The sequence below is a fragment of the Scleropages formosus genome, chromosome 12 (genome assembly GCF_900964775.1).
Source record: "Scleropages formosus chromosome 12, fSclFor1.1, whole genome shotgun sequence".
Lineage (NCBI taxonomy): Eukaryota > Metazoa > Chordata > Actinopteri > Osteoglossiformes > Osteoglossidae > Scleropages > Scleropages formosus.
This window is the reverse complement of record NC_041817.1, coordinates 8,021,507-8,040,634: the sequence shown is the minus strand read 5'-3', so window position 1 is coordinate 8,040,634 and position 19,128 is coordinate 8,021,507. Positions and strand designations below refer to the sequence as shown.

The following is a 19,128-nucleotide window of genomic DNA, read 5'->3' as shown; positions in this document are numbered from 1 at the left end:
CCACTTGCTATTAGACGTTCATTGTATTGATACTTCGTACAGATGATGATCCATTTGTTTTATACATGCAATCGAATCGAATCGCATCATTTCTCTCCACTCCAGTCGGGGCAAATGAGAGTTCCGTAACAAAACTAAAACGTCTAGAAAAACACGTCAGGGACCCTTCTGCACTCGTTGAATGCACGTAATCGATTGCTGCTTTCGCATCACTGAGGCACCACGCTCCTGATTATATGTGATCGCAGCATTTAGAACTGTCAGACCTGACTGCACAAGGACCAACCAAGACTTGGTGCGATTACTAGTAATTCTGTGAGGTACAGTAGAAGGAGAAGTTCAGTTCATACCGCACTTTGTTTCCAGTTTTGCATTTCCTCTTTATGCCTCAGTGCATACCGACACATTTTTGGAACTGTGTGTCAGCGATGGCACCCTGCTGTCTTTCATACTGATGCATCTTACAGTAAGAAGTTGTTTTTTGTTATTTCAGCTGGATCTCTGCATATTATGTCCATTTTCCTTTCAGAATATTTCCAAATTTACATTACATTTGTTTATTTACCAGACGCTTTTCTCCAAAGCGACTTCCAGTGAACTCTATGTAGTGTTATCAGCCCACACACCTTATTCACCAAGGTGACTTACACTGCTAGATACACTACTTACGCTGGGTCACTCATCCATACATCAGTGGAACACACTCTCTCACACTATGGAGGAACCTGAACAGCATGTCTTTGGACTGTGGGTGGAAACCAGAGCACCCCCGGAGGAAACCCATGCAAACTCAACACAGACTGGGCAGAGATCGAATCCACATCCTCTCACACCACCCAGGCCCTGTGAGATAGCTGCACTACTTGCTGTGCCACCATGCCGCCCGCTCAAAAGACACACATCTGGGATAGGTACGTAGAGCAGGGACTCTTATGGGACCTGGCCAAGGGGGACCTGCCTTTGCTGCAGTAGGAAGAGTTTGAGTAATTCTTAGAGACACCGAGCAGCCCAAATATCTTCAGTGTAAAAAGCAGTCGGGTTTGTGGAGATCAGGCCAGCTTGTGGAGCCCTGAGAGAAACTGCGTCCTTGTTTGTTCTCTCGGGAGATGTCAGCTTGTTTGCTCCTTTGACGTTACAAAATGCTGTCTCAACATGCTCGTGTACGGTCTTAATTAGTTAGAAGCGAGGAAACTCAACCTCGAAATGTTGTGGCCTTGGAAAGACATGCAGCCTGAAGATAAAAAGAGACAGATATCAAGAAGATGTGTTTGCGGAAGTATTTATTCATACGAATACATCCCTTTCTGCAAGTGTCAGTAAGCTGTGGTGAGAGACAAACTCTTCAGTGCTGAGAGAGGGTCTGTATTCTCTCTGACTTTTCAATATTTTATCGAGTGTTTATTCATCTCGGGGGCAGTGGTAAGAGGGGAACTCGTCAGTGAATGAGGACAGGATCAGGTTTTATTTGTGTATATTTGTTGCCTGCATGTTGCGTTCATTTTCACTGATAGACGGCCAGAGAGAAAAATTGTGTTTTTGTAAGAACCTGATGTTCAGTCCTCTTTTCAATAATTAAAGTTTAATGAAAGGTTTTGCACAGTCTGTGTAACATGCATTTATAAGGCACTTGTTCAGCAGAGAAAATTAGCATGGTCTAAATTTATTCAGTTTTGTCCTATCTGCGTTTCCTTCTCTCTTTGCACTCTGATTATATGCAGATAGATTAATATTTTACCAAAAAGTCCCTGTGTTGTTTTTGCCAGTTACATTACATTTATTTACATTTATTCATTTAGCAGACGCTTTTCTCCAAAGCGACGTACATCACATAAGTATAGCAGTTATTGCATAATTTCTCTTAATTTTAACCTAAACACTCGTCTCAGGAAAAAAACAGATGTTGCATGGAGAAGGTTTCCCAAACTGGGTGAAACTCTGTTGCGTCTTTGTCATGCAGAAGCCAAGTGGTGGGTGTTATACTGTGGTCAATTACCATGGTAATGGCTGTAACACCAATCTCCTGTTTCTGCATCTTGTCTAACATTTCAATTTGAAATTAGCTTGTAATACGGTGAAGAAACAACGAGGATCTAAATTGCTCAGATTTCAGCTAAACTGAGGTCATTATTTCTGATGTGTTGGAGTTAATATTTCCATTGCAGCAAATAATCTTCTGTAATGTAAATCTGTGATGAGGGAAACGGGCTTTTCTGCCAGTTTCATCAGTATATGATGATAACTGCAAACGGACGATGAGGATATACCGAGTTGTGTGGAGATGTATAAAGCAAACCTTTTGGTTTGTTTACATTGTCAGATATTGCCCGTGTGGCTTATTCCCCCTCATTATTTACCTGGGTATGGACAAAAGTGACATTCCCTCTGAGCTGGCACCTTGGGGGGGGGGGGGGGGGGGGGGGGGTGCCTGTCAGAGCCTGTTGTGTTCCACATGGTTTGAGAGAGGGTGGAGCAGTCTTTAAAAACCAACCGAAAGGTATGTGTTTCGTGAGAAAGGTAAACGTATTCAGATTCAGTTTAACGTTTCTCTGGCCAGACAGCTGGTGCTCGTGAAGCCGCCAAGCTCTCTTGTGTGAAACTAGTAATATAAGTGTTAATGCCAAGGAGGCACAGATTTGTGGTGCATGTTAATATGTTTGGCATGGTACGATTAATGGGCAGATAAAGTGACATGCAGAAGTGAATGCGTGTGAAATGCATGCATGTGAAAATGGACCCTGCTGTTGTACCTTCAGGAAGCACTTAATCAGAATTGAGATAGCGGTTTGTCTTTTAACTTGTGACACACAAAAACATTAGCTAAGATATGGCGTAACGTTTTGATTTATATTATGTGTACGTGGCAATGTGGTTAATTGAAAGTGAGCGAGTTCGTGTCGTGTAGGTTGTAGTGAAGTGTGTGAGACACAGTAGAAAAGAGCGGAGCAGTGCGAGTGGGTCATGCAGAAGGCTTCCTGCTTTTCTGTAGGCTGTACCACCATAGCAACACTACGCCTCTCTGGAGACAGCCAATGTAGGTCAGTGAGCGCGCGCCGTTTCTGTCAGTGATGCGCGTCGCGCCTGTGTGTGCTGCACAGTGCGAGGCCTCGTGGGCCATACCTGTAGAACGTCTGGACACAGCGGTTGGGTGGTGTACGCTGTACTCTCTGGCTGCACGCTGTCATCTTGTAGAGCCTTTCCTTTATTTCACACGTTGCAGTTTTTCCCACAATTAACCCGGTATTCAGATAGCAGCCCAATTCAGACAGACACGTTTTCATCAATAATTGAACGATAGTGCTGTTCTGTTGACAGTATGTTTAAACATTGCTTCTGTGTGAGTCAACTGCTGAAAGGAATGTGAAGATTGCTCTTGTCGTTCTTACTAAGTGTACACAGAGGGACCAAACAGTGCTTTGGTGTCCAATGGTTAGTCGTCCTTCCAGTGCACTTCCTGCTGTTGCTGCATTGTTATTGTGAATGTTGTCATTCTGTTGCTTAGCCAAAGCTTTTAAACACTAATGAGTTTAGTTTAATAGCTCTTTAATGGGGGGCACAGTAGTGCAGCGGGCTTGACCGGGTCCTGCTCTCTGGCGGGTCTGGGGTTTGAGTCCTACTTGGGGTGCCTTGCGATGGACTGCTGTCCCATCCAGGGTGTGTCCCCTTCAGCCTTGCGCCTTCTGTTGCTGGGTTAGGCTCTGGTTTGCCGCGACTCCGCTCGGGACAAGCTGTATGAGTAAGAGCTCTTTAATATACTGCAATTCAGGTTACACGCTGTACTCAGGACTACAGTTTCAGTAGGTTGTACTAAGGTTGCAAGTCTGTGCTCTTAACCACCATGCCTCTTACCGTCCCTGTGTTTCCTTCAGTGTAGGTTAGGGGAAAGATGACTGCATTCTGTGAAGTGATAGACAACCTTTGTTCTACCCGTGACATCCAACTAAATTCATGGCTGCACATCACTTCATTTGTGGGCCAGCAGGGAGCGTAGTGGTTTCAGCTGCCAGCATCTAGTCAAAGAACTTACTTTCACCCTTGAGCAAGTAACTCACCCAGAATTGGTACAGGAAAAATTACCCTGGTGTGTAAATGGGTAAATAACTAAGTAGCTCAACATTGTACGTTGTTTTTGAGAAAAGTGTCAGCTAAATAAAATGCAGATGGTTTGGTCGCTTCCGTGACCTGTCTCATAGCATTCAGCAGGGTTACTGGTACCAGTACTGGACAGGAGAAGAGTTGAACCGGCCCTTCTCTTTCTGCTAGATTGTTCTGTGTTCCGAGGAGTCCGACCTCAGATGTGTCATCTGGACTCTCTGCAAGTCTCCTTTACACAGTAGAACACAGTAGAAAACACAGTAGAAAAGCCATCCTGCTTCTTATTCCCTTGATCTTGCATGACTTCACACTTTCTAGGAATGCTTATCTCACAGCATGGAAGATTAATTAAACCAGTAATATATTGTGTGTCGTGGAAAAAGTGATCAGTTTAGTGTCTGAAAAGCTGAAGCTGACTGCCGTTAGTTTGTGTTATTAATAGTATACAGTATGTAAGCTCTGCAGTTGTTTAGTCTGAAGCCCTGATTCAAACCTGTCTCTCCATGTGGGATGGGCAGTATTTCTCTCAGTTGTATATGAAATCCTTTTTATTTTGTAATTCTGTAGAAACAAACAGTAGAAAAAAGGTTAAATGCGGGGACAGCTGGTAGCGTTGTGGTTAGAGCTGCTGCCTTTGCAACCAAATGTCACAGGTTTGAATTTCATCTCTGGCTGTTGTACCCTTGAGCAAGATGCTTACCATAAATTGCTCCAGTAAAAGTTACCCAGCTGTACAAATAGGTAAATAATTATAAGTTGCTTTGGAGAAAAGTGTCAGCTAAAGGAATAAATGTAAATGAAGGCACTCCTGTACTGTGTCCACCCTGTCTGAGTGCATTTCACTGCCCACTAAAAGCAGGGTAGGGAAACATAAGCAGTCTTTGTTTCAAAACAGGCAGAACCTGTAGCAAATGGATTGGTGAAGAAAATGAAATTAAAAGTAAATGAGAAAATACACACACACACACACACACACACACCATCTGAAACCGTTTGTCCCATGCCGGGTCGCAGGGAGCCGGAGCCTAACCCGGCAACACAGGGCGTAAGGCTGGAGGGAGAGGGGACACACTCAGGACGGGACACCAGTCTGTCACAACGCACCCCAAGCGGGACTCAAACCGCAGACCCACCGGAGAGCAGGACCCGGTCAAACCCACTGCACCACCGCACCCCCCACAATGAGAAAATATCATCTTTGAAAATTCTTAACTCGATTGTTCTTAATGCAAGGAGCCAGAGTAGCTACTTTTTCTTTTAATGCTACTTGTCACTAACAAGTGATGTTTCAACCTTTACTTGATTATCTTGCTATGTTACTATGATAGACGTTCATTGTATGATAGACTTGTTCTTGCAGGATAGCCAGCAATAACTTTTTGTGCTTTCAAAATAGAAAACACTGCATTTTGTTTTTAATTTTTTTAATAAAGTATTATTATGATGGATTTACCTTTGTATTAAAACATATTTAGATTTTTTTTCCCTTTCTGCTTCAAATATTGCCATCGTCAGTCGTGACGGCACCAGAATTCTGGCTCTCGCTAGAATTAGTATTGACTTTAAGGGTGGGTGGTGTGACAGATTTGTTTTTGAACAATTTTCCGCCCTGTCTCTGCCGCACTGACCCTGCTGTCCCCTCAGTGTGGGTGAAAGGAGTACATGCCGAGGGGTGCGCACATGTCGGCCCACGGCATGGCCCTGTCCTGCTGCCTTCCCTCTTTGTGCTGCCTGACATGCCCTCTGCGCAGTGACAGTGGGGGAGCGCTTTCAGAGCTGGGGTGGACAAAGAGGATAAGACAGCAGTCCAGCTCGTGAGCCATTTCTTTTTCTGCTTCTTTTTTATTGTTTATAAAGAACTAATAATAATAATAATCGTGATCACTACTATTATTTTTATTTACCTGACAACTCCCTACCACCTACAAGCACTTGACACAGACCATAAATGGGAATGCCTTAATTCAGCTTATTCACTTAAGCCAAGTTCTCAGTCATGTTTTTCATATATATTGTGTTGTTGCTCATTAAATTTGTTTTTAAAGTAATTATTTTTATATATGAAATGTTTCATAGCGTTAATGTGAAAAGGTGCAGTGTTGCACGGGAGTATGACTTCCGGCTGTAGGCTAAGTAAAGCATTAATAGCAATGGCAAACGGCGAGGAAATAGCTTAGGAAGCCCTAAGCACTGTTGCATACAGTTCTAAATACAGTTGGACCTCCTCTCTTACCTGTAAAGGAGAAGGTGTGTAAAGAGCTCACTGTGAGCACAAATGCTTTTGTGTTCAAATGGTTGTTTGTTAAATCATCTTGCTTTGCAGTGGAAATGGTAGCCAGTGACCTCTGGGACTGGTGATGGATGCATAACAAAGGGGACTCGCTAGAGTGTCCTGTATCCCACTGTTAGGGGCTTTCTAAAGGTTTAGAGGTCCTTCAAAGGACAGAGCTTCAACATGGTGTTATTTTGTTGTGCACTTACTAAGCCATCGTCAGTCAGACAGCATTTCAACATTTTGTGTCCACCTTAATTTTGGTTTTTGCCGACTGGTGTGAATGGCTGTTGGCTTGTATGACATCAGGGCAGATTTTATGCAAAGGCTTCCACTTGAGCTCCTTTCATTGTGCTGGTTACTCTCACTGTGCTCTTAATCTTTCCGACTTTCGCTGTTGTGACACCAAATGTGTACATCCGAAAATAGGGTGACATTGATCATTTTCCACTTCCTTAGATGCTTTTGTCTTCGAGCAACTCCACTGCCCTAGCAGATGTGTGTTACCGTCCCTACTGCCTCAACTGTCCACGGCGTTCTTTGTTAGTGGGCGCAGTGCTTCGAGGGAGTATTTCAAACAGTGCCTCACTCTCATTTAAATTCAAAATGGATTAGTTTTACTAATTAAAAAGTTATTGAGTGGGAAAGACAACGTGTGGGCAGGCGATGACTCTGGGACACGGGGTTTCTGTCCTTGGGTATGCAGTATGGCGCTTGGCCCACGTGGAGTCAACCCACAACACACACACGCACACATGCGCGCACACACACACCGCAGTAGAGCCCGTTGGGATCAGGGGGAGGGTGTGAAGGCTTCCCCCAGGCTAGAGAGCCCCAGTAACATTAATCCTGATAAACATCCCTGTGGAGCAAGGTGTTATTAAGTCCTGTTTCTCCCTGTATCCCATTGTGACTTTTCAGTAATTTTTCTCCCGAATTTTATTTTGGTATGAACATTGAAGGGTTTACTTGCATATGTCTTTATCTCTCACATTAGCTGATCTTATGTGCTGTTCCGCTCTTTGCTGTTAAAATTACAGAGTAAAGTTTTTTTCACACGGGTGGAGATGTGAAAAAGAGAAACGTCTTAGAAGGTGGAATTCTAAAAAAAACTGTCACACTTTTTTAAAACCCAAATGCTGGGATAATGCACATATTCCAGGACGTCGACTGGTTCCAGTCATATGTAAGAAAGAATACAAACCTTGAGAATGAAAAGGGCAATGTGTGCGGAATGGGTCCGCCCTGACGGACACCTCGCAGAGATCCCTTTTTCAGTCACAGCAATGATAATGTGGCCATTCATCCCTAACAGCACACTCAGCGCTGAATATGAGTCCTAAATCATTCATATAGGACTGTCTCTTTGAAATCCTCATATGGCAAGTGTGTTTTTTTTTTTGAAACGGAAGGAAAAAATCTCCCTGTCTCTGGCTTGTGGTTTCTATAATGGGTCTTTTGAAGTCTGGCTTGACTGGCAGATTTAGCCACTCTGTGCAATGCTCAGTACCTGTTTTAAAGTCATACTTTAACCAGTAAGTGTTCACCAAAACCACAGTTCAGTTCCTACCTCTGTTTACTGAGGTACTTACTTTATGGAGACGGTTTCATTTGCTACACCTCATTGGCCTGATGTTTTCGTTTAAACAGATGTGAACCTGTAATTTCTACTGCAGTAAAGTGTAGCACATAATCAATAGCACAAGCTGTGTATTCCGTTCCTTATGCTGAAAAATCAGCAAGTCTAGATCCTCTCCTAAGAGGATGGTCTGTTTGCGGTTAATGTGCTCATTGTGGTGGAAAACACCCTTTTTCAGGACAACATCGTCTTGGCTACATGAAATTGCTTGCTCTGGCTGCAGTTTCCACCATGGAGCCAGTGGATCGGAATCTGGGTGAAGGGACTTTTCTGTCGTAATACCTCCTCCTCCATCATCTTAGAGCAGATTTTTCTTCTTGGTGATGCATAGTTTCCCCAGTAGGTCAGTCTTGGCTGATCTCTAGTGTGGAGACGATCCATGTACTGAGTCTGCTTGCTGTATGGCTGAATTAATCTCTGTGGAATACATTCCCCATGAATTAATTTAACGTAAGTTTTTCTCCAAAACGACATGCGACTGAGAGTAAACAGAAGAGTTTTATGTGCAGATGTCATTTATTTGGACTTTCTGTTGCAGATGTGGCAAGATTCTGTTATGAACAGAATGCATTTATTAAAGCTCATCTAGGACATTGAAATAACCTGTAGCTTTTAAACTGGAGTTTTCTGAAAACATAATTTCAGGAGGGATGTATTACACCAAACCCCTGGCCACATTCAGCTGTCAGTAACATACAGCGTATATGAATGCCGAGTGACCTTAACCTTCTGCTCTCACATGGCCTGTTTGGTGCAAACCCACCAGCCCACGTGTACCTGTCTTTTGTCCAAAGGTGTCCCAGCAAGAGCTCGATAGACCCACTCGACCGCAGGTGCGGCCTCTCCAGCTGACCCTCTGACAAGATGGAAGGTATATTAAGCATTTGCTGAGTGCAGGATCAGAGTCTAATACTTCCAGCTCCTGAAATAAATATTACTGAGCTTGTGTGACAGTGAAAGAAGTATACACACACACACACACACACACACACACACACACACACACACTGTCTAATCCGCTTGTCCCATACGGGGGTTGCGGGGACTCGGAGCCGGAGCCTAACCCGGCAACACAGGGCGTAAGGCTGGAGGGGGAGGGGACACACCCAGGATGGGACGCCAGTCCATCGCAAGGCACCCCAAGCGGGACTCGAACCCCAGACCCACTATAGAGCAGGACCCGGTCCAACCCACTGCACCACTGCGCCCCTCAGTGAAAGAAATAGTCGGAAGTAAAATTGTGTAGTGTCTGCAGGCTTGTGAAGATTTTTAGATGGAGGAAAGGGCTGGAACCTTGGGCCCAAGGGCAGTGTTGCTGTGGAGGTAATCCAGGTCACGAGCGTGAGAGTTGCTGTTGCCCAGGTCGTCTCTGATGACAACCTTGACCTCCTTGACTGTTGGGGAATCTTGCATGTTAACATGGATTTTAGTATGACAGTCAGGATCTTGGAGACACATGCGGTTTCAGAGCTCATCGGGGTTGTTAGTGTTTCCTGGGGTTTAAAAAAACAACAGCAAAATGAGTGTCTTTCCCTCATGTGTCTGTCTTAGCACAGCATGAACAGTGACCTTCTGTTTAGGTTTTTGCTCAGCCAACTCTTAGCTCAAGCACATAAGAAAATAATGAATGAGGGTGTGGGACGGTTTAAGAATCTTCTGCTTCGGCTCCAGGAAGTGAGTAGCTGTGTTGCAATGAAAAAAGACCTCTTTGACTTCCCAAACATCTGGTTCAGCACTGTTGCTTTCTATGATGGTACACTGACTGCATGAGCAAAGCAGCCTCTTTATGATCCCAGGTCTGTCTGTCTTTCACCGTGTTTCCAATACTAGTATGACAGTTTCTTAAATGGGGGGGTGTCTCTAGTACCTAGTTTCACATCTCCCAATCTGAACTAATGTAGTGATCGTTCACGGTCCTTAGTCCTGGTCCACCCATCCTTTGTTGAAGTGCTGCAGGTGCTTTGCGCAATTTGTGGGGGGTGGTGACTCATGCAGATTCAAACAGTGGCTGTTTGAATACAGCAGGGACATATTAGTATGTTGCATTTCAGTGTGTTTTATGCATTTCCCCAGGTGTAGGAGCAGTATAGTGATGACTTTTTAAATGTGTTATCTGGTTGGAGTGACAGCCCCAAAAATGCCAAGACCGTTCTGCAACCACTGCTTCATAACTGTAATAACCTGAGAACCTAAAATTCTCCCAGAAAGTTAATTTGGCCACTGTGAGAGGTCTCCATCACATGCTTAATTTGAATTTGAGGAAATCACAGCTGTCCCACAGCGCCTCAGTGGTGCGAGAGGATGTTTGTTCGATCCATGCTCAGTCTGTGTGGAGTTTACATGCTGTTGCTGTGTCTGTGTGGGTTTCCTCTCACCGTCCGAAGACATGCTGTTCAGGTTCACCCATAGTGTGTGAGTGACAGAGAGAGTGTGTTCCACTGGTGTATGGATGAGTGACCCAGTGTAAGTAGTGTATCTAGCAGTGTAAGTCACCACGGTGAATAAGGTGTGTGTGGGCTGATAACACAACACAGAGTTCATTGGAAGTCGCTTTGGAGAAAAGCGTTGGCTAAATAAACAAATGTAAATGTAAGAATTGGGATTTGAATTCTGAATTTATAGGTGTTTATTGCTTGTTATTCTACAGGCTGTAATATTATATCCTGCAGGAGCTGTATGTGGTACCGCGCTGTTATTTTACTATGCGATTAAAGCTTAGTGGAAGGTAACTGTTATCACAGGGTGAACCACATCAAACAACAATGTACAATGTGATACAGTATGCATCCAAATATGTGTACTGTTACAGTATCAGTTTTCAGAGTTCACTTTAAAAAGATTTTCCTCAATTTATTTCTACATATCCACTGTCATATTACAGTGATCTCCAGGTACTAACATTAATATTACGTATTTACTGGGTGGAGAGTCAGAACCCTTGTTTCTCTGAATAAGAGGTATTTACAATTGTGGATTGTTGTACCACTACCTCCTACTGTAGTACCCTTGTTCGAGGTAGTTACCCTGAATTGATACAGTAAAAATTACCCAGCTGCAAAAAAAAGTAAATAATTGTAAGTATCAGTTAACACTGGATTGCTTTTGAGACAATGAAAAGCTGAATGAATCGTCACACCAGTGGACTTTTACTTGAAACATGTCAATAAGATTTGTTTTGTATTCTTAGGCAAGATTTGTTTTAACTCTACTTTCAAACTCTTATTTTGGCCACCTGACAGCACTAATTTCCTTAAAAAATAAATTCAGCAGAGAGGATATGCATAAGTAGGACTGCACATATTGTTGGCCAGTGATTGGTCTTGTATGTGCCTTTCTAATGAGTCACATTGGCATTTATTGAATTAAATTTCCCTTTTCATGAGTTTATGAGCAGCAGTGCGATACAAGCCTCTGAGAGTCGGCAATGCACCTTATTAATTGTGTCCGTTGCCAGGTTACTGCCACGTTGTGTTTGTGGCCATGCAGTGGACTCTGGGTCTGCGGTGATCTCAATTATCTCTGCTATCAAAACACTGTAATCACCGAGGACCACAATGTGAAATTTAACATCCCTGTGCTGTTTTTTTTTAAACTTTAAAAGAAATTACTGCTTTAACAATTTGATGACATTATTAGTTTACCTAATGCTATAGTGGTTTCATAACTCCTGGAATTTCATCTATCTGTCTGCCTGTCTCTCTGTCTGTCTGTCTCTGTCGCTGTATATTTTATTGAAAATGGCAAGTATACTGCAAATAATTTGCGTAAATAAATGTATAAATATGTTATCAAAATTCTCCTGCTTTTCAGTTCAGCTGTAATTTTTTGGAACATCTTAACAATCTTTGTTGGTTGGTGTATTGCATTGATCGATGGCAGTGTGATATAAACGCACACAAATGCAGGTATAAAAGGGATTCTGTCCCTCAGTGAGTAGGCTGACAGGTGTCAGTGTGACGGTTTGACTTGACACTCAAGTGACAGCAGGCTCTCATGCAGGAACGCTGTGGCCTTTTGAGGTTTATAGACTTCTCCTTAGTGACACAGCATACACATAGCACATAACTGGTTATAATTTTCTACTTATTGTCTGAACCTTTATACATAAGTCTGTTTACTCCCTTTTATTGTGTTTCTTTAATTACCAAAGATTTGGTTTACATTTTAAAAGTTGATATGTGTTCCTATAAATTGGCCAGATTCCATAGCAAATCTCTTCTTGGGATTCCTTCCTTCTTGGGTTTTTTTGACTCCTAACTGGAGCAAGACGTTTCCCTGGAGCTGGGCAGTGTGAGCCCAGTGAGAAACGTGGCTGTGCCGGAGGATTGGTGGAGCTCCAGAGCGTGGGGGTGTTTGCGGGGGATGGAAGCTGTGCTGCGATGCTGACGGTGCAGCTGTCTTCTGTATGTCGACTGAGGATATACATAGAATACTTATTGGATCCGTTTCAAGGTCGCCCTGGATGTGATGAAGCGAGATTCACATCACCTCTGGGGTACAACAGCCTTCCTGTCACTGTGACTTTGGCACAGCTTCCCCCTCCCTTCTGCTTGCTTGCTTGCTTGGAAGGCGCTCTTATGTGCTATCTGTGTACTCATATACACACTTACATGTGCGTATGCAAAAGTATTTTTAAACATGTGTTTTTGTCCTTGCTGCTCTAGTGCAGGCTTTGGAGGGCGTCTGGGGGGGATCACTGTGTAACTTTGCCAGCATGACGTTCTGTTGGATTATTATATCAGTTATTTTGAGGGAGACACCCACTCCTGCAGGGCTGTGCTGGGCAAGATGTTTGTGTCTAGTGTAAGGAGGCATGAAGAAACCAGTTTCACTGACTGCTTCTTTGGGATATTATTATTATTATACAGGCTGCATCTAAATGATGATAATAATATAATTATTATTATTATTTAGAGAAAGCCTGTGTCCAAGGCAACTGACAGTGTCAGGTTTGTACACTAAGACACGTGCAATGATTTACCCGTTTATTGTAGAATATGTGTCAGAATTATTTTTTCTATCTTTCAGCGTAGAAGGAAGGGCGACACAAGAGGAACACACTGTGGGGGTAATGTGACGCTTGTTTCATCGCATCAAGCACAACCTTGTTTTGACAACATGATTTTCTTATTAACGGTGGAGGATGTGAAGTTCTTAGATTATTTTGATCTTGAAATGCAATCTGCAGATTTGAAGCACTGATGGGTAAAACGAAAAAAGCAAGATTTTACGTCGCATTGCATATGCGGTGTGCTGCAGTTTTCCCGGTGAAGTTCGGAGTAAATTGCAGAAATACATTTCGACAGTAGCAAAACAGAACTGTTGTGCGACTGAGATATTTAATAGTATGTACATGCGTAGTTGCTAGTTCCTCTTTCTGTTACAAAGCTTCTCATCTGCTGCAAGAACAGTTAGAGGTACTGGCTGATCCAGGAATGGGCAACCAGTGGGCATTTTGTAGAAATGTGTGGCCAACTCCATTTAGGTGTTTTCTGTCAGGTTCAGGCATTGTGTGTATATTTGGCTTTGTATTTCATCACAGGTCTGAAATAAATTGACTTTTTTTCAAATAACAGCCTGGCCATTTCTGTGGATGACAGGTAACAGAAATGGCCAGGGCAGGATAAACAATGTTCCCCAGCCCAGGTTAAACTGTCAGCTGCAACAAAATAGCCCCAGAACAGCTTCCTCTTTGTTGCTTTTATATTTAATTTAACACATTTTCATTTTCCTCTTTTGCACTCCCCTTTAGAAATAGTTCTGACCCACATTTGAGCAAAGGTTTTATTGGACCCCCCCCAACATCTAAATTAAATGAATCATTGATGTTCATTTGACTTGCTCTATAGGAGTTTCAATTTGAAACAAAAAAATAGACAATTCAAGGTTGAATTACCCAAATAAATACGGAGCTGTGTAAACAAACCAGGTGTAAAACTTCTAACCTGCCTAACTGGATTAAAGGACCCACAAGGCAACAGTGTTCACTTAACTAAATGAATTAAATGAGATGATAAATCCCACTTCTCAGTGCCATCCAGTGTCCTGGCGATGACCCCACTTGGACGCGTCCCTTAAGGAAGCTTTGCTATGTGTCACGTCAAGGTCTGCCCACAGGCTGAAACACAACACACCGCCAGCTGACACATCCTGCCTGTTGAACCTTTGTCAGAACGAGTTGGCACGTCACACAGGCTAAAGAGGACCTTGTGGTTTCCACCTTTCCTGGAAACCTTGTAAAAGGAGAAGATCCATGTCCTAAAACCCAATCAGCAGGACTGTTCATTGACAGCAGATGTTAGTTGAGTGCCTTTTTATAAACTGGTCCTGTGGAGATTTATCATTGTTTTACTGCACTTTTTTTTACCTGTCTGAATGAATCGGCGTTTGTCAGGGGTGACTTGGAGGAACGGGGAAGGTGCCGTTTTCAAGATCAGAGCTGAATGGGACCTTAACTCTGGATCACATAAGGAACTTTGTCGGACAGTCTGCTTTGAATGTCTCGCTTGAGGAGGAGCCCAGAAGGCTCCTGTCCTGTTCAGATACGAGACAGATGATATAGGCTGACCTGCAGGAAGGGATGCATCATCTTGGGAGCCGCGCTGTTTTTCCTCCACCTCACCTGACTTTTTCTCTTTCCCTTTCCCCTTAGGGTGCTTCTGTGGTCTGGGCTTGACCTACAGTAACAGGTCGTGCAAAATGCCTCCCATCACCTTCCAGGACCTCCCGCTCAACATCTACATGGTCATCTTCGGGACAGGCATCTTCATCTTTGTCCTCAGCTTGATTTTCTGCTGCTACTTCATAAGGTGAGAGCATCAGTACAGGGGAACCATGTGGGACCCCATTGTTCTCAGTCTTTTATTAAGGTCAACGGTGTTTTTTCGGCACGGTCCTTTGAGTCTCTAAGCAACGCTGGCAGTTTCTCTCGCTTCCTCTTTCTACCTTGTCCAAACATTCCGGATACAACTCAGATTTTACGCAAGGCCTCATTATTCATTTAGTATAACAAATGGAGAAATCTCCATATTCCATTGTTGTGTTTTACAGCAACTCTTGTTATTTACCTCATTTGTCCAAGTTGTTCTGTAAGTGTGTGATTGCCCAGAGATAGACTGGTGTCCTGTTCTGGGTGTACTTTGTCTCATGCCCCAGTCTTCTGGGATAGACTTATCCATCTGTCCGTCCAGCCACCCATCCATGATCAATAAATGCTATAGGGTTGCGGTGGTCCAGAGCCTGTCCTGGAAGCCTACAGCTCCATTTGTCTGTCCGTCCAGGGGTCTGGTATTTCTTGTAGTTATTCCTTCTGATCCTTACTTGGAGAGCTGTCAAGGTCCCTAATACATTTCAGGGAACTTATGAACAATTTAGGTGTTTTGTTTTTAGCTTCTGCCATCTAGGCCACAACTTTCACTGATATAGTCTTTGCCATGACAGAATAGGCCTATTTTTTTTTAGGGATGAAATATTATTTTGCTCAGAAGGAAATGTAATCGACTACATATTAGGCGTGTGCGAGGGTAAGTGAAGCAGTATCTGCTGTGTATTTGTAAACAAATTATTGCAGATACTTTTTGACCCTCATAGATGGTCTTCGGCCTCTGCCACTTGGAATGGTTCTTCGTGCAAAAACTACACATTCTTTCTTGTATACCCATCATTGAAAAATCTCATTAACAATCTTGGATACAAAATTCTTTTAAAAGCCACCATAGAGACAATACTGGCCCATTTGAGTGACTCGTCAGCAATGAGTGATTTAAAAGAAATTGTCAATAATCCATGCAAAGCGCTTTACCACCAACCCAAACTGTGCCCCCCTTCCGCCTCTGGGGCACAGAGCTCTCAGAGAAGGTCAGTAGCCGTTTGACAGCGAGTGTAGTGACTTCTCAGAGTCATGATGTCCCCTGTGTCCAGCAGCAGTCACCAGTAGCCTGTCTGTCCTCCAGTGAGGGCAGGGCACTATGGCACCAGGGGTTCAGCGTGCGGGCTGCCTCCCAGTATCACCAGTATGGCTCACAGATGGTTTGTCTGCAGGAGCTGCTGCAAGTAACACAGAAGATGTTCTGACAACGGGGGTATTTGTTTCATTCGTGCATCACATTCACAGCTCTGATGCACTTTGCTGGTTTAAAGCAGAATGTACACTTGTTTTATTTATTTATTTATTTATTTTTATTTATTCTTATTTTTATAGAGTGCTCTTCTCACACAGTGACACAGAGCGCTTTAACACAGGCATACAGCAAGAAAAATTGATACAAACAAAGAAGACAGTCAACTAATGGCTACCTTATTCATTTAACTGACACTTCTCTGCAAAACAATTTATGATGTTAAACTTCTTACAATGATTTACCCATATACACAGCTGGGTGATTTTTACTGTATCAGTTTAGAGTAAGTGCCTTGATCAAGGGTACTACAGCAGGAGGAGGGATTTGAACCTGTGTCCTTTCAGAGCAACACAGCTGTCTCCAGTAGTATAGCTGTCTATAGCTGAGAGAATTAGACTTTGAGTCCTGGTCCCAGTGAGGGATGAAAACTTAAGTGCAGTCTCATCAAAAAGCTTTTTATGTTTTGCCTTTCAGCATTAACTGATCTGTTTATTTTATTTTCTTATTTATTGTTGGTTAGGTGTTGGAGAGGCAAGAAGGTCATGATCGCAACTGCTCTTTTCGTGTCAATGCACTTGAGAGCCAGCTGATAGGATCTCCATACATCAGCAGTGTCCTGTGAGCTAGGACCAATTGTTGCCTACTTAATGTGCAAAGCATCAAAGTGCTTCTTCTCTTCACATTTCAGGGCCATGTCTTTAACCACTCTGCCAGCTATTGGTAGTCATGGTAGAGGCTGTTGGTACTTGATTGTAATGCTCCCTCATACAGCTACAGCTAGCAAAGCCTCTGGTGTTCATGTTCTGTTTTTGTCTCCATGTCTCCATCATCTTTCATCTTCATCTGTTATCTGTGCTGGAAATCGTACCTTTGCAGCTGCACGCTCTAGGATTAGTGTGTGTTGTACAGTTTGGGCCTTTCCATATTGGAGGGACATGCAGCATATGTAGATCGCCTGGCTTCACAAGCACTCGTCTTATAGAGGCACGCATTCCTGGTAAGGGGCACACGCAAAGCCTTTTCAAATCCATAGTCTTGTTTGTGTGTGTGGCACATCTAAAAGTTTGCAGGAAGATCTCTGACAGTCAACAGCAATGTGACATGCAAAAATTTGCTGTGGATTTTTACTGCTCTCTTTAATGTTTTAGTCTCTGCTGCACAGGGGAGCCGTGAGTCTTGGCTTTTGTGTGCAGCACACTTCCTCAGTGATGAAGTACTTCCCAACTCAAACAATTGGCTGCTGATTTTTATTGTCGCTCTCTGTTTGCCGTGTTATTTTTGGCTAAGGAGATTCAGTGCCAGGCCTGTATTTCACAGAGTGATGGCGCGTCCTCCACCCGCACGCCTCCTGCACATTGCCTTCACGGCTTCTCACTAATTGACGTTCCTTCTCAAGATCAGCTCTAGTGCTATGTCGATAATACTCTGTGGCTGAGTGCGGATGGGCTCTGCGTTATTTTACTGTGATAAAATGCTCGGGTTGCTGCAAATGGCGGAAGTAAAATCACCTATCTCGTAGCAAGCGAGAAGGACGCTTTGCTGCACTGGAAATGGCCTTCCATGTAGGACATCCGTCACCTTCAAGGACTTTGGGGTCTTACCGTGGTGATTTATATTTGATTTACATGAATGTGTATCCATTTAGCAGGGGCTTTTCTGCAAAAAAGACGTACATCTCAGACAACAATATAACAGTGCATTGCAGCAACAGAAGGATGCAGACACATCATTCTTGAGTACAGTCCATTTATCTCATACCACTGTGTAAACCAGTGTACATTACACCAGTAGATGCATATGACGTTTTTTTAAAACGGATGACATAGTAGATATTTGATTCGTAGGTGATTTACCCCCACGGGGGTTTTCATCAGCTGCTGTGCCTGTGTTCCCCTTCTGATGTAGTTTAACTGAGCCGAGCCCCGTGTTCCAGTGTAGGTCTGACAGGTAATTTGGACCGTGGTAAAGTAGGTGGTAGGTAGCCACCTTGACAAGTCATGTGTATTGTTAACACGCAACCTTTCGAGGGTGTAATGTTAGGTTTAGATGCATGAAATCATCATTTTCTTATATCAGCATAACTTTTGGAGCAGCGCAGTGGCACAGCCAGTAGTGCTGCTACCTCACAACACCTGGGCTGTTTGGGTATAGGTTCGAATCCAGCTCAGCCTGTGTGGGCTTTGTGTGTTCTCCCCATGTCTGTGGGGGTTTCCTCTCACAGTCAAATACATGTACTTCAGATAAAGTGGACACTTTGTGTGAAAGTGGCTACCCTCTGATGACTTGGCGTCCTATCTGGGGTGCTTTTGAGGTAGGCTCTGGACCAGCACGACCCTGACTAGGAAAAGCAGTTAATGGGAATGAATGTTAACTTTTGTGTTTTTTAACATTCCTAATAGGTCAGATAATCTTACTCTATAATCTAAAAATTTAGATTCCTTTTCTTTTTTAATCAAAGCACAGTTTGACTTTTTGGGTCGTTTAAATAATATGTTACACAAATATAATATTCTGAAGAAATAAAACATATTTTCTTCTGACAAATATATACCTAAACCCTTGACCCTTGTCTGTAAGGGTGAGTGCTCTGACTCCTGACTTACTTTGTCATAAACTTAACACCTAAAAGTGAAGGGGAACCTGAGGCACGAATGTGAAAACAGGGTGAAATGACGTAGTCACACCTATGCCAGAGCAAACATCACATGTGGTGATTCACAGCAGAGTACAGCGCAGCAGTAGAGTAGGAGTGCGAGGTCAGTGAAGCGGGGGACTGGGCTGGAGGTCAGTACACATGTGCACCAGTGCAACCTGCTAACGGAAACCTGTGTGACATCATGGTGGTGACTCATGCATGGCTCATCGCAATGGCTTCCCACCTGCACATTCTGTGGTGATTCATGGCGCAGGGACATGGAGTGTTCTGAGCGCAAGTGCGTTTCAGCAAAGAGAGATGATGTCTATGGGTAATTTAGTCTTTTGCTGTGTCTGATATGAACGATGTG

General features: G+C 43.4%; 1 protein-coding gene across 10 annotated transcripts in view; it reads left to right on the top strand.

Annotated features, from left to right (window-relative positions):
• Positions 1 to 19,128, top strand: part of LOC108940359 (RING finger protein 122) — a 30,429-nt gene that overhangs the window by 1,907 nt on the left and 9,394 nt on the right. For 5 of the 10 annotated variants that reach the window (XM_018762466.2, XM_018762464.2, XM_018762465.2 and 2 more), the window contains exon 2: positions 14,656 to 14,812. In XM_018762466.2, the coding sequence (XP_018617982.1) occupies positions 14,703 to 14,812 (110 nt within the window). In that variant the 5' untranslated portion in view covers positions 14,656 to 14,702. Of the gene's footprint in view, positions 1 to 1,108; positions 1,359 to 12,144; positions 12,499 to 13,031; positions 13,072 to 13,127; positions 14,301 to 14,655; positions 14,813 to 19,128 lie in introns of those variants that run through there. The other 5 variants (XM_018762467.2, XM_018762462.2, XM_018762468.2 and 2 more) reach the window with 4 other exon arrangements.